Below are 27,358 nucleotides of genomic sequence, written 5' to 3' on the forward strand. Positions count from 1 at the left end.
GCCAGGGGTATTTTTTAATAAAGCTCAGGAATCTGCTGAGATCAGACTTGGGACAGGGTTATCTTCATTTTTGTGCCCTTAGGCTTCAAGCACTGATTCACCTCTGTAACATATTTGGCTGGAACTTGGGCTTCAGACAGCATAGTTTTCCACTCGTGCAGAAAATGTAAAGCTTTTCATTCTTGATGCATTTCTCACGGCAGGAGCCACGAAGATTCCAGCATTTTTCAGCACTGCCTAATGCAAAGAGGAAAAAAGGGGAGGAGTCAACATCAGCCCTGAGGGAAGATAGGTCCTGGCCTGAGATGGCTAATAGCCTCGCAGAAGATCATAGAACACGGAGTCACCTCTAGATTCATAGGGTCATGGTAGAGTCTCAATCTCACCTCCTTTCTGGACACCCATCCCAATCACTGCTCTCCCTGAATGTTCCCTCTCACAGTTTCAGTGGGTCATAATAATTAGGAGCAGGGACTATTGGAACCCATCGACCTGGACGTGAGGTCTGCCTATACCACAACCAACTGAAAGAACTCAAGCCAGTTACTTACTTTCTCAGAGCAATTTCCTCTTTTCCAATTTCCTCTTTTCTTTTTTTTTTTTAATTTTTATTTATTTATGATAGTCACACAGAGAGAGAGAGAGAGGCAGAGACACAGGCAGAGGGAGGAGCAGGCTCCATGCACCGGGAGCCCGACGTGGGATTCGATCCCGGGTCTCCAGGATCGCGCCCTGGGCCAAAGACAGGCGCCAAACCGCTGCGCCACCCAGGGATCCCAATTTCCTCTTTTCTAAGAACAAGATACACCATCTGTCTCCAACAGTTCTTGTGGGGATCCAATGAATAGTGTATAAAAGCCACTTGCATGAAAAAAATTCAAAGATGACATGACAGGACCTCAGAAAAAATTGTAGATTCTAAAAATCATTTCATAAGTAAAGACTAATCTGGAAGGAACACATGATCAAATAAATATGGCAGAGAATGGCCTAAAAAAAATACAGAGTGAAAAAGAGGATGTTTTTAAAAAGAAAGAAAGAAGGGATCCCTGGGTGGCTCAGCAGTTTAGTGCCTGCCTTCGGCCCAGGGTGTGATCCTAGAGTCCTGGGATCGAGTCCCACGTCAGGCTCCCTGCATGGAGCTTGCTTTTCCCTCTGCCTGTGTCTCTGCCTCTCTCTCTCTCTCTCTCTCTCTCTCTCTGTGTCTCTCATGAATAAATAAATAAAATATTTAGAAAAAAAGAAAGAAAGAAAGACATAAGAAGGAATCAACCAAAAGTTACAAACATTGATGATGTCATGATGGGTAAAGGAAATCCAACATACAATTAATAGAAACCACTAAAGGCACCAAGGGGAAAACAAAATCAAGGGAACAGAACAAATATGACAAAGTAGGTTCAATACATTTTTCTGAAATAGATAAATATTTGAAAACAGATACTGAAAGAGGAGACTGCATACTTGAGAATATTGACCCCAAGCAAGATCCATTCTAGTAAAATTACTGGACATTAAAGAAAAAGAATTCTTTGAGCATTTAGGCCTTCCATAACACAAAGTGACATAAGGGAGAAAAAATAAAACTATATTATACTTTTGACAATAATGCTTCATGCCAGAAAAAACATCGTGTCACATATTTAAGATAGTCAAGGAAAGAAAAAAGTAGGCAAACAACATTATATTCAACAAAACTGACTTTCAAGTCCAAAGGACAGAAACAAACTGTTGTCAGGACCCTGAAACTCAGGAAATATTGTTCCCACAAGCCTTTTCTAAGGAATTGACTAGCGAGAGCTTTAGACAACCAAATGAGAGAGGCATTGACATAGGATTAATATGAACATTATTAAATATAGTCATTTGTACAACCAGAACTACCAAGGGATAAAAAGAAGTGAGCAGAGGGGTGCCTGGGTAGCTCAGTTGATTAAGCATCCAACTTTTGATTTTTGACTCAGATCATGATCTCAGGGTCATGGGATAAAGCCTTGCATCAGGCTCTGTCCTCAGTAGGGAGTCCACTCGAGATTCTCAATCTCTCCCTCTGCCCCTGAACCCATTCTCTCCCAAATAAATTAATTAATGTTTTTTTTTAAAAAAGAAGCGAGCAGAGCATGAAATGGCTATGTTCTGACCATCAATACAGTATACTACAATCATGGGAGAAGAATCATGAGGGTAGGTATTAACTAGAAATGTTAACTAGTTAGAGTAATCATGTTACTGTGACAGTATTGATGTTATTATATTAAAACTATTGTACATGTAATGAAGGATAAATCAAATGAGCAACTTTGGAGTGTTCTAATTCCATCATCCTCTGCAACCTAGAGAGCCAAAATTCTCAGTATAAGGAATAAAATACTGATGTGAGATAGAAGAACTAAATTTAAGTTTGAGCTTCTTAAAGATATGGCTTATTCCAGAGTTCCTAAACAGGAAATTATAAAATGAGCCTGAAATAGTCTGCCCTTAAAAAATATCAAGCAAGCTACCAAAGACTAATGGGGATATATGCAAAAAATTCCAGAGCCAAATTGAAGAGGTTCTACTGTCAAGAATAGGAAGATGTGCATTTCAATAGGGATAATTGCAATAGATTGGACTCTTAACTTAGAGCCAGGGGTTCAAAACGATATTTAGGAAAAACTAACTTCTCAATCTCAGAGACTAACAGAAAATGAATTCATTATCTTGCAAACTGACAAGCAAGGATAGTCAAGTGTTTATCCTGCCTCTCCTCTCTGAGCCCTCAAAACCCTAAGGTAATCAAATAGATGAAGGAAAATGTGTCCTTTGTAAGAGCTCAGCTCATAAATAAATGCTCTTCCCTACGTATTTGGGTGGCTCACCCCCTCACTTCCTTCAATCTCTGCTCAAATGTTATCTTTACAGTGAGACATTCCTGTAACATCTCTTTTTGAATTGCAAATCCACCTCCCTAGACTTTTGCGCTTTCTCTGGGAAAGAGATTTTGTTTGTATGTTTGGTTGGTTGGTTGGTTGGTTGGTTGGTGGTGGTTGGTTGGTTGGTTGGTTGGTTAGTAGGTTGGTAAGTTGGTTGGTTGGCAGTTGTTTGATTGGTTAGTGGGTTGCCTGGTTAGTTGGATGGTTTACTGCTCTATCTCCAGCACCTGCCCCACTAACTATTTGCTGAATAAATAAATTATTTAAATAAAGAATGACATATTCACTATCCTCTAAATTCAGCTGCCATCATGGTAAGAAGGGGAAAGGGTAAAAGGAGAAACACTGGAAGACTAAACATTTACCCAAAGCAGAATAAATTAATAAGAGGATGCTTTAAACTAGAAAAGATGGATATAATTATCTGCTGAGTTTATGTACACCCCCTGTGCCATGTCCAACCTCCAACTGTCCCATCAGTGGGAGGGAAGTTCCTGGCAAAGTTTAAAGGAGTTATGGAAAATAGAGAAGCTACATTTGTTGCATACCAGAATTGTTGACCCCTCAACCTAATATATTATTTCAAATTAAGAAATATTGGGGTGTGGGATCCCTGGGTGGCGCAGCGGTTTAGCGCCTGCCTCTGGCCCGGGGCGCGATCCTTGAGACCCGGGATCGAATCCCACGTCGGGCTCCCGGTGCATGGAGCCTGCTTCTCCCTCTGCCTGTGTCTCTGCCTCTCTCTCTCTCACTGTGTGCCTATCATTAAAAAAAAAAAAAAAAAGAAAAGAAATATTGGGGTGTGTGAGTGGCTCAGTCAGCTAAGTATCCGACTCCTGATTTCAGCTCATATCATGATCTCAGCATTGTGAGATTGAGCCCTGTGTCGGGCTCTGTGCTAAGTGTGGAGCCTGCTTAAGATTCTCTTTCTCAGGCATCTGGGTGTCTCAGTGGTTGAGCATTTCTCTTCAGCTCGGGTCATGATCCCCAGGGTCCTGGGGTCCTGGGATCGAGTCCATATCAGGCTCCCTGCAGGGAGCCTGCTTCTCCCTCTGCCTATGTCTCTGCTTCTCTCTGTGTGTCTCCCATGAATAAATAAATTAAAATCTTTTAAAAAATAAAAATGAAAGATTCTCTCTCCCTCTGCCCCTCCCCCTGCCACCTCTCCTCCTCTCTTTTTTCCTCTAGAAGAAGAAGAAGAAGTAGAAGAAGACGGAGGAGGAGGAGGAGGAGGAGGAGGAGGAGGATAAGAAGGAGGAGGAGAAGAAATAATGAGGAAAATGGAACAGAGCTAATAAGTGGTAGGGCAGGGTCTAACTAGGGGTTTGGAGGTGCTTCCCTTTTCCCTGCGTGAATGGTGTTTCATGCATGTGTCTACCATGAGCAGACACAAGCAATCCATTCCCATCCTGACCCTGTGGAAAGACTAGAGAGACGCCGAGGGTAGCAGAGGTAGAAGCTTCTGTCAGATTATAGAGAGGGTTTCATGCTAACCACTTTGGGCTGGGCAAGTTTGACAAAGAATCTTCTCTACTTAAACCTACTTAGACCTTTTTCAAGGCTCCGGTACAGGGGCTGGCACAGACAAGCAACGGTAGTTACGAGATCTTGCCTTCCCTAAGGCAGCTGTGAATGGTGCAAAAGCCAAGTGATTTCAGGGACTATTGTCTCCCTCCTTCCTGCTTTCCCTGTCCTCCCCCAGTCTCCTCACACACCAGACCTCCTCCCCCCACTCCTGGAGCTGACCAAGGAGTCAAGGTCTGGGGGTGCCAACAGAAAAATTTGGAAGTTACACTTGGCGCCTAAGTTCTGGCACCTGCTACTGGAGAAGATATCTGGCTGGGTGCTGGTTCTCCTTTTCTAGGGATTTAGAAAATAAAGAGGCTATGTGTGTTGCATTAAATTTCAGTGTGTTCCATGTTGAGCCTTCAACCTGACTTATTATTCTAAACTGAAGAATGAGACATTAAAACTCAGAGGAGCCAAGTGGTTTGCTGGAGATGTCACAGAGCTAGTAAATGGTGGGGTAGGTCCCTCCCAGGATTTGGGGGCTCTTCCCTCTTCCCTGGATGAGTAGCATTTCACATTGGCACCTGCCAGCCCATCCTCCCAGGCATTGGGGTATCCGGGTTGAGACCCCCTCCCATGCCATGCCTCCCCCCTGAAGATTCCTAGGTTACCTGAAGTGACCTGAGACAAAAGCACCAGCGCAGCCAAAGTCAGCAAAAAAGCCTTCATGTCTTCAGGCAACTCAAGGACTCGTCTCTGGTCTTGAGGAAGTGACAAGCAAAGGAGAGATCTGGACTCTGCGCCTTCTAATCTACTGGAACACTTGCCACTTACACGTGCCTCAGCTTCCCACAGTTGTGCTCAGCCCTGGAACAGCCTGCCTCCCTCAGACTTCTCAGTCACCACCCTGACCCCTCCACACCCACAGCTCACCCCTGAGCTGACGTGCCTCGCTTTATCCACTCTCACCTTTCAGAGACCTGCAGGGAGAAATCACACAACAGCCAGAAAATGTTTTATTTTATTTTATTTATTTATTCATGAGAGACACAGAGAAAGAGGCAGAGACACAGGCAGAGGGAGAAGCAGATGCCCTGTGGGGAGCCTGATGTAGGACTCCATCGTAGGACCCCAGGACCATGCCCAAGCCAAAGGCAAATGCTCAACCACTGAGCCACCCAGGCGTCCCAAGATTTGTTTTTAAATACATGTCAGCCCTTTTTATAACTCAACTTAAGGGATCCCTGGGTGGCGCAGCGGTTTGGCGCCTGCCTTTGGCTCAGGGCGCGATCCTGGAGACCCGGGATCGAATCCCACGTCGGGTTCCCGGTGCATGGAGCCTGCTTCTCTCTCTGCCTGTGTCTCTGCCTCTCTCTCTCTCTCTGTGACTATCGTAAATAAATAAATAAAATTTAAAAAAAAAAGAGAAAATAACTCAACTTAAAATCCTCCAAGACTCCACACCATACATAGAAAAGAAAAAAAAAAGACAATCTTTATTCTGCTCTACAGAGTCCTACATTATCTGGTCCAGAGATCCACTATTACCATTTTCAAACAGATTTCCAATTTGGGAGCAGAAGGATAGAGAAGAAAAGACATTCATTCAGACCTTGGGAAAAATACATCTAATTCTTTTCTCTCGAAGAGAAGAGCCCCCCCCCCCATCCCTGCTCCATGTCAGGGAGGATTTGGGCATTGAGGGGGAGAAAGAAATGAAAATAATTGAGCTCCCTGTATGGGCTCACTGGCATGTGACCTTAGGTGGACCACTGCTTCCCTCCTTGGGCTTCAGTCTCACCAAAGAGCAGACTGGAACAGCTGAGCCATAAGGATAAACCCAGTCCTCATGTGATATGGTTCTTGGGATGCTGAATATCATGGAAAATGGAATGCAGAAGAACTTCATGTTTTTGCCAACATAGGCCAGGTTAATTGGGTTTACATAAGGATTCACGAGGTTGTCCTCATCAGGCTCCAACTCTTGTTTATACTCTGGAGTCAGAGGCCCCTTCCCTGGATGTCCACACCCCATATGCCAAATGGCACTTGCAAACTACAGTCCCACTTTGGGCCACTCTTTGAATAGTTATGCGCAAAGATTCTATTATGTATTTTTATTTAAACCTTAATATTCTCCCCCATGGTCCTTGCATGGATCTCACTACATCAGGCTGTTTCAGGAATGGGGTCCATGGGATACTCATTTGGGAGCAGAGAAGACCCCACCCTGTTCAGCCTGTCGCAGCTCTGGACACACTTCATACGTCACATGTCCATAGACTCATCAGAATCCAGGAAAAACAAATTAAAGTAACATTGAGTTATAGAATTCTTCACCTTTCGGGCAGCCCCAGTGGCGCAGCGGTTTAGCGCCGCCTGCAGCCCAGGGTGTGATCCTGGGGACCGGGGACCGGGGATCGAGTCCCACATCGGGCTCCCTGCATGGAGCCTGCTTCTCTCTCTGCCTGTCTCTGCCTCTCTCTCTCTCTCTCTCTGTGTGTCTCTCACGAATAAATAAAGTCTTTTTAAAAAAGGAATAAAAAAAAGAATTCTTCACCTTTCAAACTGGCAAGAGCTTCTTTTTAAAAAAAATAATAACCCCAGAATTTCATAGGATCAAAAATGTAGCATTTCCATATTCTGCTTGTAGCAGTGAGCATTGGTGCAAACTTCCTGAAGGACTTTGGCAACTTCCAAAGCCTTACACGTTCAAACTCTGCAATCCAGGATTTCTGTCTCCAGTACTCCGTGGTGGCCAGCCTGTCTTCCTTGCCCACTCAGCATTTATTCCAAGCCCTTCTAGTGGCAGTACCTGGATTTTCCTTTGGGCAACTACCCTTTCCTCATCCTCGGCTGATGGGGTTCCAGGGTCGCTGGCCCCACCTTCCTGGCTTCAGAAGGTGCACGTGACCCAGTGGATATCTGGCCAAGTGCAGCCAATCAGAATCTCAGTGATAGGTTCAGATATGGGAATTTGACTGAATGTGGTCATCAATCAGATCCAATGCCAAAACTTCTGAAAGAGACATTACCTTAGTCAGCTTGGGCTGCTATCACGCAATATCAGACTGAGCGCTTAAACAACAGACATTTATTCCTCAGGGCTCTGGAGGCTGGGAAGTCCAAGATCAAGGGCCCCACAGATTCAGTGTTGGGTGAGAGCCCTCTCCCCAGTTTGCAAATAGCTGCCTTATTGGTGCCCTCACGTGGTGAGGAGAGAAAGCTCCGGTATTTATCCTCTCTATGAGGGCATTTACAAATGCCCCATCCAGGGATCTCCACCCTAATAACCTCGCCTAAACCTAATTTCTTCCCCCAAAGCCTCACCTCCTAACACCATCACATTGAAGATTAAGGTTTCAACACCTGATTGGGGGGGAGGGGGAGCACAACATTCACTCCATAGCAGAAATCTTCTATCTACTGGAGTTTCACCAGTGAATTCCCAGCCAAGGAGCACAGTCACTCTGTAATAGGAAGTTAGATTCTGACATTTTAAAAGTTGTGATATTCCCTCAACTCTACCCATGTATTTGATCTGGTAACACTGAGACGTTTTTTGTACCTTCTGTAACAGATTGCAAAGTTGTCCACCATATTTGGCAATTCCTCCTGATGAGAGAGGTCAAGGCCCCATGAGGGAGGTCCTCAGGATCCTCCCCAAGAGGGTTATTGGCTTTACACAAGAAAGAATTCAAGAGCAAGCCATTTAGAGAAAGAGACAAAAATTCATTAAGCATAGAAACAAGAAAGAAGCTACTTCATAGATAAAGTAGCAGTCTCTTCCGTAGGTGAGGAAGAAGACCCACCCACCTCTAACGAAAGATATTATAAGGTCTTTTGTGGTTAATTAGCCAACTATACAGGGAGGGGCTTACTCTTTTCCTTCAGTTTTATCACTTACATTCAGCTAGTTTTTCCATTGTCCTGGAATTACCCACAGGGAGCAATTTTCAAGAATGTCCATCCTGTGTGGCTTTTATTGCCAGAGGGAGCGGGGTCTTGTGATTTTTCCACGAGTTGGATGGTGTGACTCTTTTTATGACTTGCTTACTTTTAGGTTACGGGTCAGGCTAAAACTAAACTGACTTTACTTTGGTCAATTTGTCTTCTGAGCCTCCCTTCCCTCCTCCCAACAGAGATGGAATCTATTTCCCCATCCCTTAAATCTGGGCTGGCCTCAGCGATTGCTTAGACCAATGTGACATTAGCAACAGGATGTAAGAGATCTGAAAAGTGCTCACAAGTTGAGATACATCCCCCCACCGTACTGATCCTACTGCTGCTCTTGGGAACCCTTTGATTTCTATCATGTGAACAAACCAAAGCTAACCTGCTAGCTGATGAGAGATGTGGGACCCAGGCATCTGCAGTGGCCATCAAGTCAATCACCAGACATGTGAGTGATACCATTCTAGACCATCCAGCCCCAGCTGAGCCAACCCAGCCCCCCCAAAAATGGTCCAACCAAATGATAGACTTAAGAGAAATAATGAATTTTTTAAAAGGTTTTATCTATTTATTTATGAGAGACACAGAAAGGGAGAGACATAGGCAGAGGGAGAAGCAGACTCCCCATGGGATCATGACCTGAGCCAAAGGCAGGCGCTCAGCCACTGAGTCACCCAGGTGCCCCAGAAATAATGATTTCTTTTTAAGATTTACTTATTTATTTGAGAGAGACAGCATAAGCACAAGGAAGGAGGGGCAGAGGGAGAGGGAGAGACAGTCTTAAGCAGACTCACCACTGATCCTGGAGTCCAACTGGGGGCTCAAACTCATGACCCTGAGATCATGACAGCCGAAACCAAGAACCAGATGCTGGATGCTTAACTGACTGCCCCACCCAGGCGCCCCTAAGATCTTATTTATAAGTAATCTCCATACTCAACATGGGGCTTAAACTCACAACCTTGAGATCAAGAGTCACATGTTCCACCTAGTAAGCCAGCCAGGTGCCCTGAGAAATAATGACTTTTTAATGTATAATATCACTAAGTTTTGAAATGCTTGCTACATAGCAAAAGCTAAAAGACACAACATCCTTTCCTTTCACTATTAAGGGAATAATATGCCAATTATTTTTTTTAAGATTTTATTTATTCAGAGACACACAGAGAGAGACAGAAACAGGCAGAGGGACAAGCAGGCTCCACGCAGGGAGCCCGATGTGGGACTCGATCCCAGAACTCCGGGATCACTAATATGCCAATTATTAAGCTAACTTTGTATTAGATGGAAACCAACCCTTCTAGTCTCTGCCCCGCGATGCAGAGGCTGAAACTGCGAACTGCATTTTTCATTTCCCTGCCAGTTTCTGATAGTCCTGCCAATAGGGGGCGATAGAGAGACAGACTGTAGGCTGAAGGAGACCGAAAGGACTAGCTCCTTCTTTCTCCCTGTCCTCTCAGTGCCAATTCAGCAATGGCCTTTCACCCTGTGTGCAGCAGCTAGTTTTAGGCTCCTTTATACTTTTTTTAAGGCTTTATTTTTGTAGAGCAGTCTTAAAATAAAATTAAGAGGAAACTAAGAGATTTCCCATAGGACCCCTGCTCCCACACAAATATAGCCTCCCCATTATCAATATCCCCTACTATTTGTTACAATTGATGAACCTACACTGACACATTATAATCAGCCAAAGTCCATAGCTTACATTACGATTCACTCTTGGTGTTGTATGTTCTGTGGGTTTGGACAAATATATGACATATCCATTACTGTAATATCATACAAGCATTTTTCACTGCATCCTCTATGCTCTGCCTATTCATCTCTCTCCTCTCTCCAACCCTAGCAATCCCTGATTTTTTTATAGTTTCCATAGTTCTTGCCTATGTCATATAGTTGGAGTCATAGAGTATGCAGCCTTCTCAGATTGGCTTCTTTCACTCAGTAATGTGTGTTTAATAAGATTCCTCCATGTCTTTGCAAACTCATTTCCTTTAGCCCTAAATAGTATCCCATTGTCTGGACGCACCACAGTTAAGTTATCCACTCACCTACTGAAGGATATATTGGTTGCTCCCAAGTTTGGGCAATTATGAAAAAAGCTGGGGCACCTGGGTGGCTAGGTTGGTTAAACGTCTGCCTTTGGCTCAGGTCATGATCCCAGGGTCCTGGGATCAAGCCCTGAGTCAGGCTCTCTGCTCAGTAGGAAGCCTGCTTCTCCCTCTCCCTCTGCCTGCTGCTCTGCCTACTTGTGCTCTTTCTGTCAAATAAATAAATAAAATCTTTTAAATCACCAAACTGTTTTCCAAAGTGGCTGCACCATTTGCACTCCCACCAACAGAGTATAAGAATTTCTGTTGCTCCACATCCTTGCCAGCATTTGGTGATATCAGTGTTTCAGATTTTGGGCATTCTAATAGCATATAGTGATATCTCATTGCTGTTTTAACTTGTATTTCCTCAATGACATGTGGAGCACTTTTTCTTCCTTTTTTTTTTAAGATTTTATTTATTTATTTGAAAGAGAGAAATTGAGAGACAGAGCATTGGTGGAGGGAGAGAGCCAGAGAGAGAAGCAGACTTCCCCTAAGCAGAGAGCCCAATTTAGGGCTCCATCCCAGGACCCTTAGATCATGACCTGAGCCTAAGGCAGACATTTAACCAACTGAGCCACCCACGCACCCCTGGAGCATTTTTTATATGATTATTTGCCATCTATAGTTCTTTGGTGAGATGTCCATTAAGATCTTTGGCCTCTTTTTCAATCAGGTCGTTTGCTTTTTATGGTTGAATTTTCCATATTTTGTGAATTGCACTCCTAACACAGGCCTTTTTTAAAAAAGATTTTATTTATTTATTTGAGAGAGAGAGAACGCGTGTGTGCATGTGGTGGGGGGGGAGCAGAGGGAAAGAGAGGATCTCAGACTCCCTGCTGAGCTTGGAGCCCAACACCATGAGGCTCAATCTCATGACCCTGAGATCTTGACCTGAGCCAAAACCAAGAGTCAGACACTTAACCAACCAAGCCACCCAGGCACCCTAACATAGGCCTCTTTACTTCTCTTGGGGGAACAACTTCAGCTGTCTGGTGCCCCTCCTCATAGGTCAGAGGATGGGCAAGCATCTCCTCTGAGTTCTGATGTGCCTGTAGGAGCTAGGAAGTTCCTTTCCCTCAAAGTATAGATCCCAACCCTGTGGGGTCCTTGTCCAGGCAAATACTTCCAACCTCCTCCTTTTATTCCCTCAACCTTTGGAGCTAGAGCTGCTTCCAGCAATTATTATTTTTGTGTCATTTCAACATCCTCTCTCCTTTCGTCAATACCTGTTTAGCCAATACTTTCTCTCCAGTCCTCTTTGTTGAAATATCTGGCATTGACCATTACAAATAATAATGGGATCATAAGGGATCCCTGGGTGGCGCAGCGGTTTGGCGCCTGCCTTTGGCCCAGGGCGCGATCCTGGAGACCCGGGATCGAATCCCACATCGGGCTCCCTGTGCATGGAGCCTGCTTCTCCCTCTGCCTGTGTCTCTGCCTCTCTCTCTCTCTCTCTCTCTGTGACTATCATACATAAATAAATAAAAATTAAAAAAATAAATAAATAATGGGATCATAACCACAATGTTTATCACTGTTTACAATGCAAACAATTAGAAGCAACCTACATGTCCACACAGAGGTCTGGGTAAGTAAATTGTGATGCAGCCATCTGGTTGGTACCAGATAGGCCAAAAGAGGAGTCCATGACATTTCCCAGGGAAAGTAGGTCCAACGCATCCTCACCAAGTTTAGTTACTACGGTTCATATGAAGTGCTGTGTTCACACTCAAACCATCCTGATGGGATACCCTCCATGGAACAAGACTTCCTGCCAAGGCAAAAGGTCCCCAGAATCAGGAGCTGGAAGAGTCACAAGAAGTCAACCAGAGAGCTCATCATCACTTTTGGGAACAATATAGTATGTGCATCCTCTGAAATATCCACAGAGGGGCCCCACAAATAAGCCAACATTTGGATGCCCACCATAACTGAGAAGGAATTTCTCATCTATTCTTGAGGAACTTGGAGGCCCTGGGACAACCTCACAGTTGAGAATGGGTGGAACAGCAACTGACTGGTCTCAACTCTTCACTGCCCTTGACAGAAATGTCCATGCAAGTGCCCTCTGGCCCAGCTGGGGAGAGAAAGGACCCTTCTACCCCAGCCTCCTCACCTAGCTCAGCAACAGCTTCAGCAGCCCCCAGCAGCTCTGAAAGGAAATCTCTTGGGCCTGAAGCTGCCAGAGTTGTCGAAGGAAACCATCTACCTAGTTTCTCAACAAATATCATGTCCTGTCTTTTCACTTTTGCCTGGAACGCAATGCCTGGAACAAACGGTATGAGTCTTCTATGGTACTCTGAATGGGAAGAGTGGCCATATATTGGAAGGCTGGCATTCCCATATTTGTGGTAAAGACCAAGCTGTCTGTCCAAGATTCTTGTGGTTTCATTGTCATCTTAATGTGGCACATGGGCTACTAGGCCTCCCCCCAGTACACCTCTGGTTGCTGGCAGGTGTTGCCTTTGACAACACCAGCACCCCCAACAGGGTTGTGTTGGAGATCCAGGTAAATGTTTTAAGGAAGACACCCCCACCTGGTGTCTTTATGGAAAAACTATATAAACAGCCCTTCATTACCACTACCAACAGCAGCCCACAGTCTCTTCTTACAGTTGGCTTCATAGAACCTTGACGTTGTCTGCACCACAATGATATTCAGCCTTGGAAGTTTCTGTGTTGTCCAGAGCACAGCACAGTCCCCCTTTTAGCATTATTCACATTAATACTTAGTATATCTTATTTCAATATTTATTCAAGATTTTAAAGATTCAACAGAAATGCCTTCTTTTTCAACAACTTATTTGGCTGGAGTTGGAGATAAGGACAGACGTGATAGGACATGCAGTACTTTTTTTTCCTTTTTATTTCTTCAGAGGTAAATTCAGTGTCCACAAGAAAGTAAGTGAATACATTAAGAGTTTGCTGTCCTAAATGACCTGGAGCAGATTTTTTTTTCTTCAGAAAAGAAGGAATAAGGGCACGGATGTTTCCATTTGGGCAGAAACAATATTCATTGTTCATTGTCATAAACACCTAAAGATACATTAGTGTTAGTAATAACAAACTTGATATGATGATGTATCCATTTTCAAGAACTGCCATGACAAAGGACCACAACCTGGGTGACTTAAAATAACAGAAATTTTATTTTTTTCTAAGATTTTTTATTTATTTATTTGAGAGAGAGAAAGAGCGCGCATGCATGCACGCATGAGCAGGGGGAGAGTCAGAAGGAGAGGGAGAAGCAGACTCCCCGCTGAACAGGGAACCCAACATGGGACTCAATCCCAAGACCCCAGGATCATGACCTGAGCCGAAGGCAGACACTTAACCGACTGAACCACCCAGTGGCCCCTCTTTTTTTTTTTTTAAGGTTGCTTGATTGATTGATTGATTTGTGAAAGAGTGAGAGAGAACAGAAATTTTCTTCTCTCACAGTTCTGGAGACTAGAAGTTCAAAATCAAAGTGTTGGCAGGGTCACTTCCTCCTTGGGGGCTCAGAGGGAAAATCTGTCTGGTGCTTCTCTTCTAGCTTCTGGCAATTGCCTTGTTTCTCTTGACCTGCAACAGTGTCACCCCAATCTCTGCTTCCATTGTCACGATGCTTCTCCCTTAGTGTCTCTGTCCAAATTTCACTCCTTTCCCTTTTCTTATAAGGCTCAGTCTGATCCAGTATAACTTCACTTTAACTTGATTATATCTGCAAGGACTCTCTTTCCAGATAAGTCACATTCACGGGTGCTTGGGGTTGGGATTTGAACATCTCTTTTGGGGGCCGGGGGAGGGGGACGGCAATTCAATCCACAGCAGATTTTTTTTAATTCTTATTATGAGTAAAGTTGAACATCTTTTCACATGTTCAAGAGCTTTTTAATTCTTTTTTGTGAATTGTCTATATGTATTTTTGTCCATTGTTTCTCAGACTTCTACATCAGCTCCCTTAGTGACTGTACAAAGGGAGTCTTTACTTTCCCAGCTCCTTCTGCAATTGAATAGAGTATAATTCTTATAATAAATTCCTTGTCGCATAATACTGTTACAGTTCTGCTGTTTCCCAGATTGAATCTCAAGGAATACATTGTTTGAAAAGATGAGCCTTTTAGGGGCACCTGGGTGGCTCAGTGGTTGAGCATCTGCCTTCTGTTCAGGGCATGATCCCAGGGTCCTGGGATCGAGTCCCACATCGGGGTCCCCAAAGGGAGTCTGCTTCTCTCTCTGCCTTTCTCTGTGTCTCTCATAAATAAATAAATAAAATCTTTAAAAATAAGTTGTTTACACTTCCTGACCTCATTATTTTTCCTATTTTTCAGTCTTCAACCTCCTCACTCTGTTGCCCCTACAGATATAGTTTTCGAGTCATTTTGTCTTGTAAACCCTCTATATGCTTTTATACCCTTGACGTCTGTCTCCAGTAGCGTCCAGTCAGGAAATGGAAGCCACACGGGATATTTAATTCTGGGAACTGGTCACACACTGTTGGAAGACTGAAAGAACAAGAAGACCCTAAAAACAGAATAGTGACGACAGGAACAAAAGGGAGACAAGGGGCTTTCCAGACCTGGGAGTTCAGAGGGACCCCAACAGCTGGTTCCTGGATCTAAGGAGGGGCTCAGCTCGGAGTCCAGAAGACGTGCCCCACCCCCCCCTCACCCCCCACCCCCCCACCCCCCCCCCCGTCAGGTGCCCGGCGCGGTTGGCGCTCGGATGGCCGGATGGCCCAGGGCACGGCCAGGCTGGTGCTGGGAGCTTCATCTCTCACCATCGTTCTCACGGGTTCCCTCCAGTTACATCATGCTTCTCACTCCCACCCCAACGTCAGCCCCGGGGCGGACTTCCTCTGCCTGGGACACCAGGTGGGCTCACCTGCAGCGTGCAGGTGCCGCGGGCGCCTGGGTGGGGTCTCCCCGGCCCCTCTGCGTCCCGCGTGCGTGGCGCCCCCTGGCGATCCCTCGGGGCAGGCGCTCTAGAGCGGGCGGAAGGACCTGGGGCCCGGCTGCCTGCCCCGCTACTTCCCCCTACCTCCCCCTCCCACCCCCGACGACCAAATGACCACAGGAGGCGTGCCAGCTGCAAGAGTGGCCGCAGACCCTGGGCGCAGGGAGTGTGGGGGCCGAAGCCGCGGGCGGCCGAGGGCACGCGCCGGTGACATCGTTCCGGCTGAACAAAGGGACCGCCAGCCAGAGAGGCTGGAGCCCTGCCCCGTTAGTTTTGCCATCGCCTCGGACTTGCAGCCTCGCCTGGGGCCACTTCGAGCCATGAAGCTCCTTTGGCTGACTGTGGCTGCACTGCTGCTCCTGACCCAGCTCACTCCAGGTAACCTGGACCTCTGCCAGGAGGGGCAAGGGGGTGGAGACTGAGGCCTGGTCTCGGAATCCCCTGGCCCGGGAGGATGGGAACTTCCCCTTTTAGAAGCTCAGAGAGGAGGCCCCTGGCTCGCAGCAAGAGCCCAAGCTTGGGTACCAACCACGACATCCAGAGCTTCCCCGCGGCCTCCCCGTCCCTCTCTCCCTCTCCGGGAGCAGGTGCAGGTGGCCTCGCGTGTGACAAAGAATGGAAAGAGTGCACAGGAGAAGCAGGAAGAAGGAGGCAACAGTGGGCCTTTTACAAAATAGTCCCCAGAATGATGGAGGCTTTGTAAAGATCACAACCACCTTAACCAGAGAGAAAAACTCACCTACACTGTTGCTGCCTCTGTGGCTAGGGCCACAGAGATAAAGGATGCGGCCCTGGGGGAGACAACGAATGACATTTACAATCCAGAGTGACCTGAGCAGTGACGGAGGGGTCTACGGATCTCAGGTGCATATGGGAGGGACCAGCCCAGTCTGAGGGCCAAGAGAGTCCTCCTGATGGGATGTTGAGTCCCAAAAGTATGTTGAGATTAGAAGGGAAAGGAGAAAAGAAGGAAGTAGGAAGGGTGTCTCTGGCAGAAACTATCTTGTGCAAAGGAAGGTCCAGCTGTGGGAGAGCGCCTGGCGCCTTCAGGGAACTGGCACACAATTGAGTGGGTTAGTGGCATCGTGAGGGGGAAACTGAGGAAGCATTCAAGGTTCAGGTGTTGATGGGCCTTGACTACCAGGTGAGGAAGCCATGGGAAGGCTAACCAGTCCAGGCCACGGTCAGTCTTGCCCGATCCACCATCCCGGCCTAGCTGTCCGCCCCTCCTGCTCAGCTGGCTGGAGGATCTGCCCATACCAAGGCTTTCACCCCACCTGCCCAGAGAGTCAGATTGTGTGAATTTCCTCAGCCAAGCTGACCTCAGCCCTTGCATCTGCCTGTGGCAAATGCCTGACACACCACTCACCACAGGGTACAGACGAAAGCCTCAGAACCTGGTCAGGATGCCCCACCATTTGTTAACTTCGTGACTTCTAGCAAGCAGCTCCCCAGCTCAGAGTTTCAATTTCCTCCTCTCAAACTGCTACAATAGCGTTTGTGCCGTAGTATCAGATTGAGGGGAGAGATGGAACACAAGATGTATGCAAAACAATGTTATCTCCTTTACTTTCCATAAATCATCTGAATTTTCCCAGGAACTTCCATCCCGCTGGTGGGACAAAAAAATGGTTTCCATGTTAATTGAGCTCTTTCGAGCAAATACTCCGTCTTTCAGTATTTCTTCTGTCTTTTCTCTCGTCTTCCCCTTCTCTGGACAGCATCTGGGTTTAGGAGAAAGTCATTCGATATGTCATAAAGGAATTAAGTGATTCAATAAGCACGGTTGAGTGGATTTCATGTTCTAGGCACTGCGATAGGTTCTGGAGTCAGAGCATTAAACAAATCAGAACAAAATAAGGTGAGCAAAGTCTCTGTCCTCTTGAGTTTACGTTCTGCTGAGGAAGGCAGAAATTTTTTTGAAAACTAAGTGAAACATATGCAATGATAGCTGATGAGTATAATGAGCAGAATTAGGCTGGAAAGGTGATAGCAAATACCAGGGGGTGGTAGATTTGCCATTTCGAAGGGGTGCCCATAAAATGGCTCACTGTGATCTGAGGGAGAATAAGGTGTGAGCCATGTAAATTTGTGGGGAAGAACATCCAAGCTGGAGGGAACACCATGTGGAAAGGCCCTGGGGCAGGAGCAGGAGGAACTGGGCTAAGGCCCTGTGCTAGACCTTCACTGACTTCTGAGACAATGGCCCTCATGTGTCACAGGTCAGTGAGTGTTCTGATGGCACTTGATACGGGATCCCATGACTGTTGAAACATCCTGGTCCTGTTGAGGGCCCCATTGACTGAGCCCTTCAGCTCAGCCAAATTTTCCTTCTGGTCCACAGGTTCGGGCTGTTCACCCCCTCCACACATACAACCTTCTGTGTAGGGGTCTACTCTTGGCAGTTCCCTCAGGCTGACAGTCTGGTTTTCCTATGTCCACTAGAGACATGAAGAAAAGTGGGGGCCTTCTAGATCTCTTTTATGCCACAGGAGAGCAAAGGGAAGACACTCAGCCACTTCCCTCGACCATTTCTTAATCCCCCTCCTGGTGGCACCATGATGTGCTGTATCCCTGCTGTTAGCAGTTTCCCTGGGCTGCTCTGAGAGGCAAGGAGTGAATGCCCTCTCCTCTGGGAGTTTCTCCATACCAATCTGGGCGTTTCTAGAAAGACACTCTTGCCCCTGTCTTTCTCACATTACTTATCTCTACTTCCCAGGTATTTAGGTCGATCAGCAGACCCCTAGTAGGGGAGGAGTGAAAGGCCTTAGTTTCTAGCCTGCTGGTAGGTCCAGCAGTCTGATGGCTGCGAGACATGGGGTGTGGATTCTAGAGGAGCTTTCAGGCCACCAACTGCTGGTCCTGATGAAAGAAGTGGATTTAAGTACCCCGTTTCCCCTACAGAAAACATTTCCCTTCTACTTCCTGTTGGGTATAGCAGTGATAACAGAGACTCAACAGAAGTTTCTTTAGCTGGACCCTCAGCCTTTACATCTTATGGCTTATGGTCAGGCAGTATTTTCTGAAACCATCAAGCCACCTAATATATAAAATAGCTTTTGAAATTGGATCAGGAGCTCCTGATCCTTTTTGATAAATTTTGGGTTTAGAAATTATTTTCTTTTTTTTTTTAATTTTTTATTTATTTATGATAGTCAGAGAGAGAGAGAGAGAGAGGCAGAGACACAGGCAGAGGGAGAAGCAGGCTCCATGCACCGGGAGCCCGATGTGGGATTCGATCCAGGGTCTCCAGGATCGCGCCCTGGGCCAAAGGCAGGCGCCAAACCGCTGCGCCACCCAGGGATCCCTAGAAATTATTTTCTTATCATGAACTAAAACAACTCTTCTTGTTTAAGCTAAGCAGTGACGTGTCATTCTAACTATTATGTAACATCCTCCTAAATGCCAGAAACTGCCTGATGCTGCTTTTTGGCAACCAAGGGGGGTCTCGAGATGAAAGAAGGATGAAATATATACCACTTTAATATGTTCAAAATATTAAGGTTAGGTTAATTGTGGAAATTCAGGACATATATGTAAAGCCCGAGAACCCAGCAGAAATTAGGTTTAGGGGAGACGTGTCACTTATGTTTGCCACATTATATCTACATTATATCTTCTCAAAACACCCAGAGTTCCTCCTTTATAACTGTCATTACGACCCTGGTCAGTCAAATGTCTGGGTGGCTATTTCTTTCATGGCTATTTCTCCTCCCACTAAACTAGAAGTTCTCTGAGGGCAGGTATCTATCTCTCACTTGTTTAATTAGTATCTTGAGTGTATAAGCTTCTTAGTCTATACATAGGAGTATTTCCTAGGACAGACATCTAGAAAGGAAATGGCTGGGTAAAAAAAAAAAAAAAAAAAAGTGCATAATTTTTAAATGTAAGTTTTTTTTAATTTTAAAATAAAGTAAAATGTTGTAAGTTTTTGCTAAATAGCCTCCAGAGAGACAAAACAACGTATGAGGACATCTTTTCCCCTCACTCTCACCACTGGTTATGACCATCAATTCTTTGCATTTCTGTATACTTCCATTGCTAAGTATGCACCTCTAGACACCCTATTGTTGACATGCTCACTTTGAAAATCTGCCATCTCTTGAGATTCTTTTAATTTTTTAATGTTTGATTATATCTTCATCCCTCTTGGTCTTTATAATTTATCCATTGGGTCATTTGAGCTACGCTTTCCCATGCACAGACTCTACTGATTGCATACTCAAGGTGAAATTCAGTGCCTTCCTCTGACCTCTCTATTTCCTGAAAATTGGTACCTGTATCCAGGGCTGTAATCAGGCTCAAGTTCTACCCTTTTTGGTAAACTTTTGATGATAATAATATTCTTTCATCAGGAGGCACATAGTATCCTGGTTGTCTCTCTTTTAGTGACATTTATAATCACTGATGCTCAAAGCTCACCCACATTAATTCTTTGGGCATTGCAAAATGGTGATATTCTATTATATGATTTTCACTAGTTTGCTGGAAATTTATTATACTAAAATAATAAAGACACTCATCATCTACTATTTGGTTACTCAGTAGGACAATTTATATAAGAAAAACAGAATAAATGCTTGGTGGTTTCCCAAAATGTGTGAATCTGCAAGATAATGATCTATTTTCCTATCATCCCCCAAATGTGATGAAATAGTTTTTAATATATTTGATGAATTTTCATTCAATGCAATCTTTATTCCTGTTGAAACTCAAATTGTCCCAAATTGTCTTTGGCTTATGGTAGCCTTATTTTAGATATATCCCTGCCACTCTTTGATAGTTTCCTTATGATGCAGTCTATCTTATAGACACCACAGGAGACTCACTTGCAGTCTGACAGATAACTTGGCACAGCAGAGGAAAATACACACCTAAGGAGCCGTGGGGCAAAAGAAGGAGCAAATAGTTTCTATAGGATTAAGGAGAGGGACAAAGTTCGGGTAAAATGTAAATGAAGTTGTGTTTTTTGTTCTGTTTTGCTTCAAGTTTTTATTTAAACTTCAGTTAGTTAGCTTAGAGTGTAATATTGGTTTCAAGAGTAGAATTTAGTGATTCATCGCTTATATATAACACCTAGGTCTCATCACAACAAGCGCCCTCCTTAATACCCAACACCTGTTAGCCCATCCCACACCCTCCTCCCCTCCAGCAAACCTTAGTCTGTTCTCTATAGTTAAAAGTTTATCTTTTTTTAAATATTTTATTTATTTATTCATGAGAGACACACAGAGAGAGGCAGAGACATAGGGAGAAGGAGGCTCCCATGGGGAGCCTGATGCAGGACTTGATCTCAAGGACCCTGGGATCACAACTTGAGTCAAAGGCAGATGCTCAACCACTGAGCCACCCAGGTGCCCCATATAGTTAAAAGTCTCTTACGGGTTGCCTCCCTCTCTTTTTTTCTCCCTTTTCCTTATGTTCATCTGTTTTGTTTCCTAAATTCCACGAGTGAGATCATATGGTATTTGTCTTTCTTTGTGAGTAGTGTTTAATAGACTTCATGTGTAAAGGGATTAACATCAGGCTGAGGAATGGATTCAGGGTCCCATTTCTATGGAAAGTACAAAATTAAGAGAGATGTGGAATCTCACATCCCAAAACCCCTTCTCTGACACTCTGCCCTTGGGTCTGAAATCAAGGATACTTTTCTGTATTGAAAAACTGGCTCCTCAGGAAAGAATGTAATGTTCCAGTCCTGCAGATAGGATTTCAAATACAAAGTTTCAGACCGATGTGACTTGAGACTTTGTCCTTTTGTGAAGTAACAAAAGCAGTTTCAATGGTTCATAACTGGTTATCTGGTGTGACAAGATATTCTAGGTTCATCTTGCACAATTCCTGCCCTAGATCTTGAATTCCACATTTCTTCAAGAAGCTCTGATTTTTTTTTTAAGTAGGAAAATGGTACTTCAGAACCATGATCTAGATGCTAGAGGTATTCAATGCCCTAAATTAGTCCTTCGTTCCACATCTTTTCATCAGATAGAGCTAGGTATGAAAATCAACACATTGAATACATATAAAATACCTCATGAATTCATATTAATACTTCCCATTCAAAGTGATCTAGGGGCACCTGGGTGGCTCAGTGGTTGAGCATCTGCCTTTGGCTCAAGTCGTTATCCTGGAGTCCTGGGATCAAGTCCCACGTTGGGCTCCCAGCACGGAGCCTGCTTCTTCCTCTGCCTATGTCTCTGCCTCTCTTTCTGTGTCTCTCATGAATGAATGAATAAAATCTTAATTTTTTTTTCTCAGAGCACCTGGCTGGCTCATTTGGTGGAGCATGGGCTTCTTGGTCTCAGGGTTGTGGATTCAAGCCCTATGTTAGATGTAAAGATTACTTAAAATCTTTAGGGGCATCTGGGTGGCTCAGTGGTTGAGTATCTGCCTTTGGCTCAGGTTGTGATCCTGGGGCCCTGGGATCAAGTCCCACATTTGTCTCCCAGCACGGAGGCTGCTTCTCCCTCTGCCTAGGTCTCTGCCTCTCTCTCTGTGTCTCTCATGAATTTTTTTAAAAAGTGATCTTGATTAGACATCATAGGGCACACTTAATGAGTGATATTCCTATGAAGAGAAAAAGCATCAGTAACAAAAATGTGCACCCAGGACCAGAGTCCTGTTTGGAATATCCAGGAAAAGCCACCAGAAGCAAACTCATTGGTCCCAGAGGTCAGACTATATTGTTCACTCAACAAATGTTTTGGTTGCTTATGCAGATGCACTCACATGCGTACCACACACATGCGTGTGTGCACATGCACACATCAGAAAGGTTTCTAGGAAATGTGAATGTGGCAGACATTACCCCCATTTGCCCATCTGGCTCTCTCACATAACAGGATGATGTCTAATGCCAGGTGATGACAGACAATGGTTTTCTGGAACTCAGAATTGGCAAAAGACTACACTAGTGTTTTAGTGACATTGTCAGCAGCTCAGATGCTTCATGAATGAACACATGGAAAACTCAGGCAGTGGGATGAACTTTTCCAATGTCCTCCAGACTGTTTCTCTAGAAATTGCCATAGCATAAAACCTATCCCCAGTCCGGGTAAGCCCATCTTGATTCCAAGTTTTTCAGCTTCTTCACGCAATTCTTTTCATCACCACATGAGAACAGGTGTTTTGCAGTTAACCCCAACCACTGAGTTCAAGAGTGAGAGTTTAATTCCTGACGTGAAAAGGCAATAAATTGTTCCAGCTTAATCCAATTGTACAGCAAGAAAACAAGAAAGAGCTGGTCAAGATATCATGGCCTTTTATAATTTTCTGAGGGAGAAAAACACTAAATATTAGACCCACAAATAAATTATGAGTCACTCAGGCTCTCCAGGGCCTTCTGAATTCTTCTGTCAGTATAGGAAGCTTTAATTTTAATCTATAACGAGTTCTACTTATTTTTTCTGAGGATTGAAGATGATAAGGCATGATTTTTGGCAAAATTGTCATTCCTTAATTAAAGTCCCAATCAAAAGAGCACCTTAGTCACTAGAAAGGCAGATAGGGTTTCCCAATTTTAGTATACGTGGTGCCGAAGCAAGCACCAGATAAGGCTTCCCAAATAGGAAAGACAAACTACAGTTGTTTCTAGTCACAGGAAATGCTGTTGCTTTCTGGCAAGGAAAAGCATCTAGTCCTCCATAGAAAAGGCTGATAGTACGTATTCAAATCCTTGAGATTTAGGGAGCTGTATAGAGTCCCTGAGATGGTGGTTCCTTTTCATGTCCCACTTACACTGTTTTCCCAAGAATGATTAAGCTAGCAGGTGGGACATATACCAGCGCTACCCTCATTAATCAGTAAAAACTTCTCTACCAGCGTTGTCTTAGAATAGTTTGTAAGTTTTGGGGGGCACTGGGCTGGCTGAGTCAGTGGAGCATGTGACTCTTGACCTTGAAGTTGTGAGTTGAAGCCCCATGTTGGGTGTAGACATTACTTAAAAATAAAGTCTGTAAAAAAAAGAATAACCCTGGGGGTACCTGGGTGACTCAGTGGTTGAGCATCTGCCTTTGGCTCAGGTTGTGATCCTGGGGTCCTGGAATCAAGTCCTGTATTGGGCTCCCTGTGGGGAGCCTGCTTCTCCCTCTGCCTGTGTCTCTGCCTGTGTTTCTGCCTCTCTCATGAATAAATAAATAAAATCTTTTTAAAAAAATAATTTATAGGTTTTCTTTACTGTGGGTCAAATTTTCCTTCAAGCTCCATTTCAGACAGTCCAAAAACACCAGTTAGCCATCTTAACTGTCTCTATAACACATCAGATTTCTCTCAGGATGTTTTTTCAGAACCTAGTTCTTTTTTTTTTAAGATTTTATTTATTTATTATGAGAGACACAGAGAGAGGGGCAGAGACATAGGAAGAAGGGAGGAGAAGCAGGCTCCATGCAGAGAGATCGATGTGGGACTCAATCCTGGGACTCCAGGATCACACCCTGGGCCAAAGGCAGACGCTCAACTGCTGAGCTACCCAGGCATCCCCAGAATATAGTTCTTATGATGCCAATTTGCTCAAGGTTCAAAAGAAGGGTTTTTTTTTTTTTTGAAGATTTTATTTATTTATTCATGAGAGATACAGAGACAGAGAGAGGCAGAAATGCAGGCAGAGGGAGAAGCAAGCTCCATGCAGGGAGCCTGATGCGAGACTTGATCCTGGGGCTCCAGGATCATGCCCTGGGCCGAAGGCAGGCGCTAAACTGCTGAACCACCCAGGGATCCCCTCAAAAGAAGTTTTAAAAGATAATTTGTAAAATACCACCAAACTCCTGGCTTATATATACATACACACACACACATACATATACATATATATGTAAATAAACATATGTGTGTATATATGTGTACATATATAGATATGAACACATGTTAAAGATTTTATTTAACTCGTAATGAGAGAACAAGGGAGATTTTATAACTGAATCAAAGCAAAAATAGAAATTGGCTTTTTTCCCTCCCATGGTGCAGGGGAAGAAAGGGAGTCAACTGAACCTCTGTGCAACAGAATATCCTTGCAAATATAGAGAAATAATTATTTTTGCCCTACTATTATTTATCAACAGTTCATTGGGTTATAAAATAACCCCCACTTAATCAAAATCAGATCACCCTAAAGATTGTGATCTACCTAGACCAGGAACTATTGACACTACTGGCAATTATTGACCTTTGGGCACTATTGACATTTTGGGCTAGATAATTTTTTGTTGTGGCTGTCCTACGCATTGTAGGATATTCAGCAGAATCCTTGGCCTCTACCTACTAATTGCCAATAACACGTCTCACCAGTTTCAGCCACTAAAAATGTCTCCACACATTTCATTGCCAAAATTCCCCTCAGGAGCAAAATCACCCCAGTTGAGAATCACTGCTCTGGACAATGCAGTTTCCACTGATTCACAAATTTCCCCTGATAGTCTCTTCTGTATTGGTCAAAAGATAATCTCAAAGAAAGCTTACTCCTGACCACAATATAAACCTGGTCAAAACCTATAACAGAAAGGAAGAAAAAGAAAAAGATTACAAATTAATGAAACTTACAATTAACTTACAAACTAATGAAATAGAGAATAGTCATGGCTTGAAACTGACCCAAGCTTTATGGTTTAACAGACAACTGGAGGTAACAGGCTTTGTTCAACTGATGGAATGCCTGAAGATCCAAGTCAGAGCAGGCTTGGGGCTTTTACAGAACAAAGAGAAGGATACAGGTCCCTGTTCGGCTCAAGTGGAGGATTTCATCTTTAACAGCTGCAAAGCCTGTGGTTGGAATAGCAAAACTGTTCCGCATTTGTGTGCCCCTAGGCTGAGGCCATGGGTACCATTCCACCCCCACAATTGTCTGAACACTTCTTTCAAGAGCTGTGTTTGCAAGCCTTACAGTTTGTTGGTTGGTTAAGAATCCAGGACAGGAAAGACACCAAAAACACTGTAGATGGGTCATTGCCAAGGGCTCCAGGGGAGTGGAGAATGAGGATTACTGTTTAATGAGTATAAGAGTTCCAGTCTTACAAGATGAAAACAGTTGCTCAGGTGGCTGATGATGATGGCTGAACACAATGCAAATGTATTTAATACCACTGAGCTGTGCACTTAAAAATGTTTGAGATGATAAGTTTGATGTTATGTGTCCTGTACTACAATTAATGAAAAAAACTAAGGAGAGCCACCTTCTTAATGATAGGCCTTGGTAAAAACAAAACAAAACAAAACAAAAATAAAACTATGAAGAGAGTGATGGAATGTTGTCAAAAACAAAAACAGAAACAAAAACAAAAAACAACCAGTATGGATAAACCTTGAAAACATGCTAAGTGAAAGAAGCCAGACGCAAAAGGCCACATATTGTATAATTCCATTGGCGTAAGATATCCACAGTAGGCAGATCTATAGAGAGGAGGGCAAATGGGTGATTGCCCAGGGCTGGAGAGAGGGGTGCGGGGTTTCTCTTTGGGATGATTAGAAAGTTCTGGAACTAGATGGTGGTGGTGTGGTTGCACAAAGGCACTTGTGAATGTACTTAGTGCTACTGAACTGTGCATTTTAAAATGCTTGGGTAGCGGGGTGGAGGCACCTGGCTGGCTCAGTAGGAGGAGCATGCTATCTTGATCTCAGGATCATAGGTTTGAGCCCCACATTGGGTATGGAGACTATGTAAATAAATAAATAAGCAAACAAACAAACTTAAAAAAATAAAATGCTTGAACTAGTAAGTTTTATGTTCTTTTACCACAATTTTACCACAACTTTTAAAAAGGGAAGGAAAGAAAAAGGAGGCCAATGGTGAAAGGCAGGGGAACCTGAGGACCCTCTATAGCACACCTGCTTTAATACCTCTTCTCAGGGCTAATAATCTCTCCATTCTTCTTTCTTTTTTGTGTCAGGTGGCACCCAAAGATGCTGGAATCTTCACGGCAAATGCCGCCAGAAATGCTCCAGGAGAGAAAGGACCTATGTTTACTGCACAAATAATAAACTGTGCTGTGTGAAGCCCAAGTTCCAGCCGAGAGAAAATCTATGGCCATTTTAAGTTCTTGGAAGCCAGAAGCCATGAAAATGCAGATGTAGGGAGATGCCCTGAGTCTAGCCCCAGTGGATTCCTAAATTCTGTCAAATAAACATGTGTGGCTGATCTCTGTGTTTGCCTGCTAGTCTACCCCAGCAGTTCTCAGGAAGTCCCCTTTCGGGTGAAGTCAAAATAGTTTCATCATAATAATAAGATAGTATTTGCCTTTTTCAATCTCACTGTCTCAGAAGTGTGCGGTGAAGTCTTCTGGAATCTATGAGACATACGGTGATGTCATTGTCCTGGCAGCTAATGAAAAGTGTGTTTATACATCCTTGTGTTTCCAGAATTTTCTGAGGTAGCAGGCTTAAAGCAGAGGGTGTTCATTTTCAGAGATTCACTCCGCTTGTTCTTAGTAATTGTATTGTACTCTTACTAGCCATCACTAGTTACGTGATTAATCTCCATAACCTCAATGATCAGCTAATAATAAATCATTACTTTGAAATCCCAAAGTTTTCCTTGTACCTGTGTATGAACCCAGGGAGAACCAAGAACACTTTGTTATCTTGGTTTGCAGAGGCATATTAACAACCGGTACCAACTTGCTAACAGAGGAAAGCCTACACTCTCCCTGAGTGAAAACAACACCTACTCCACTCTCTGCAGTTCTTTTAAATACAGTTTCTAACACACAATTAAAACATATTAAAAGACATTCACAGAGGAAGGAAACTAGGATCCATAACCAAGAATAAAAAGTCAACAGCAACAAATCCAAACATGGCACAGGTGTTGGAATTCACAGACAACTTTAAAATAACTATTATAAATATGTTAAAGAAATTAGAAGGGAAGATTGAAAGGTTCAATAATTTAAACCAATACATAGAAAAATACTGTATCAGTTTTCTATTACTGCATGATAAACCACTCCAAAACTTAGTGGA

The 27,358-nt window shown here is 44.0% G+C and overlaps 1 protein-coding gene and 1 long non-coding RNA gene across 2 annotated transcripts; one reads left to right on the forward strand and one right to left on the reverse strand.

Annotated features, from left to right (window-relative positions):
• On the reverse strand, positions 1-17,118 carry LOC140618268 (uncharacterized). The gene is made up of 2 exons (XR_012018463.1): positions 16,779-17,118; positions 1-237 (listed from the first exon to the last, which is right to left on the reverse strand). It is a non-coding gene; the product is annotated as an uncharacterized lncRNA (long non-coding RNA).
• On the forward strand, positions 15,505-26,534 carry DEFB123 (defensin beta 123). The gene is made up of 2 exons (XM_072800456.1): positions 15,505-15,787; positions 26,287-26,534. The coding sequence occupies exons 1-2, from the start codon at positions 15,520-15,522 to the stop codon at positions 26,430-26,432; spliced, it is 414 nt and encodes a 137-aa protein (XP_072656557.1). The 5' UTR covers positions 15,505-15,519; the 3' UTR covers positions 26,433-26,534.
• Positions 26,535-27,358: the final 824 nt, after the last annotated feature.

Source organism: Canis lupus, chromosome 26 (genome assembly GCF_048164855.1).
Source record: "Canis lupus baileyi chromosome 26, mCanLup2.hap1, whole genome shotgun sequence".
NCBI lineage: Eukaryota > Metazoa > Chordata > Mammalia > Carnivora > Canidae > Canis > Canis lupus.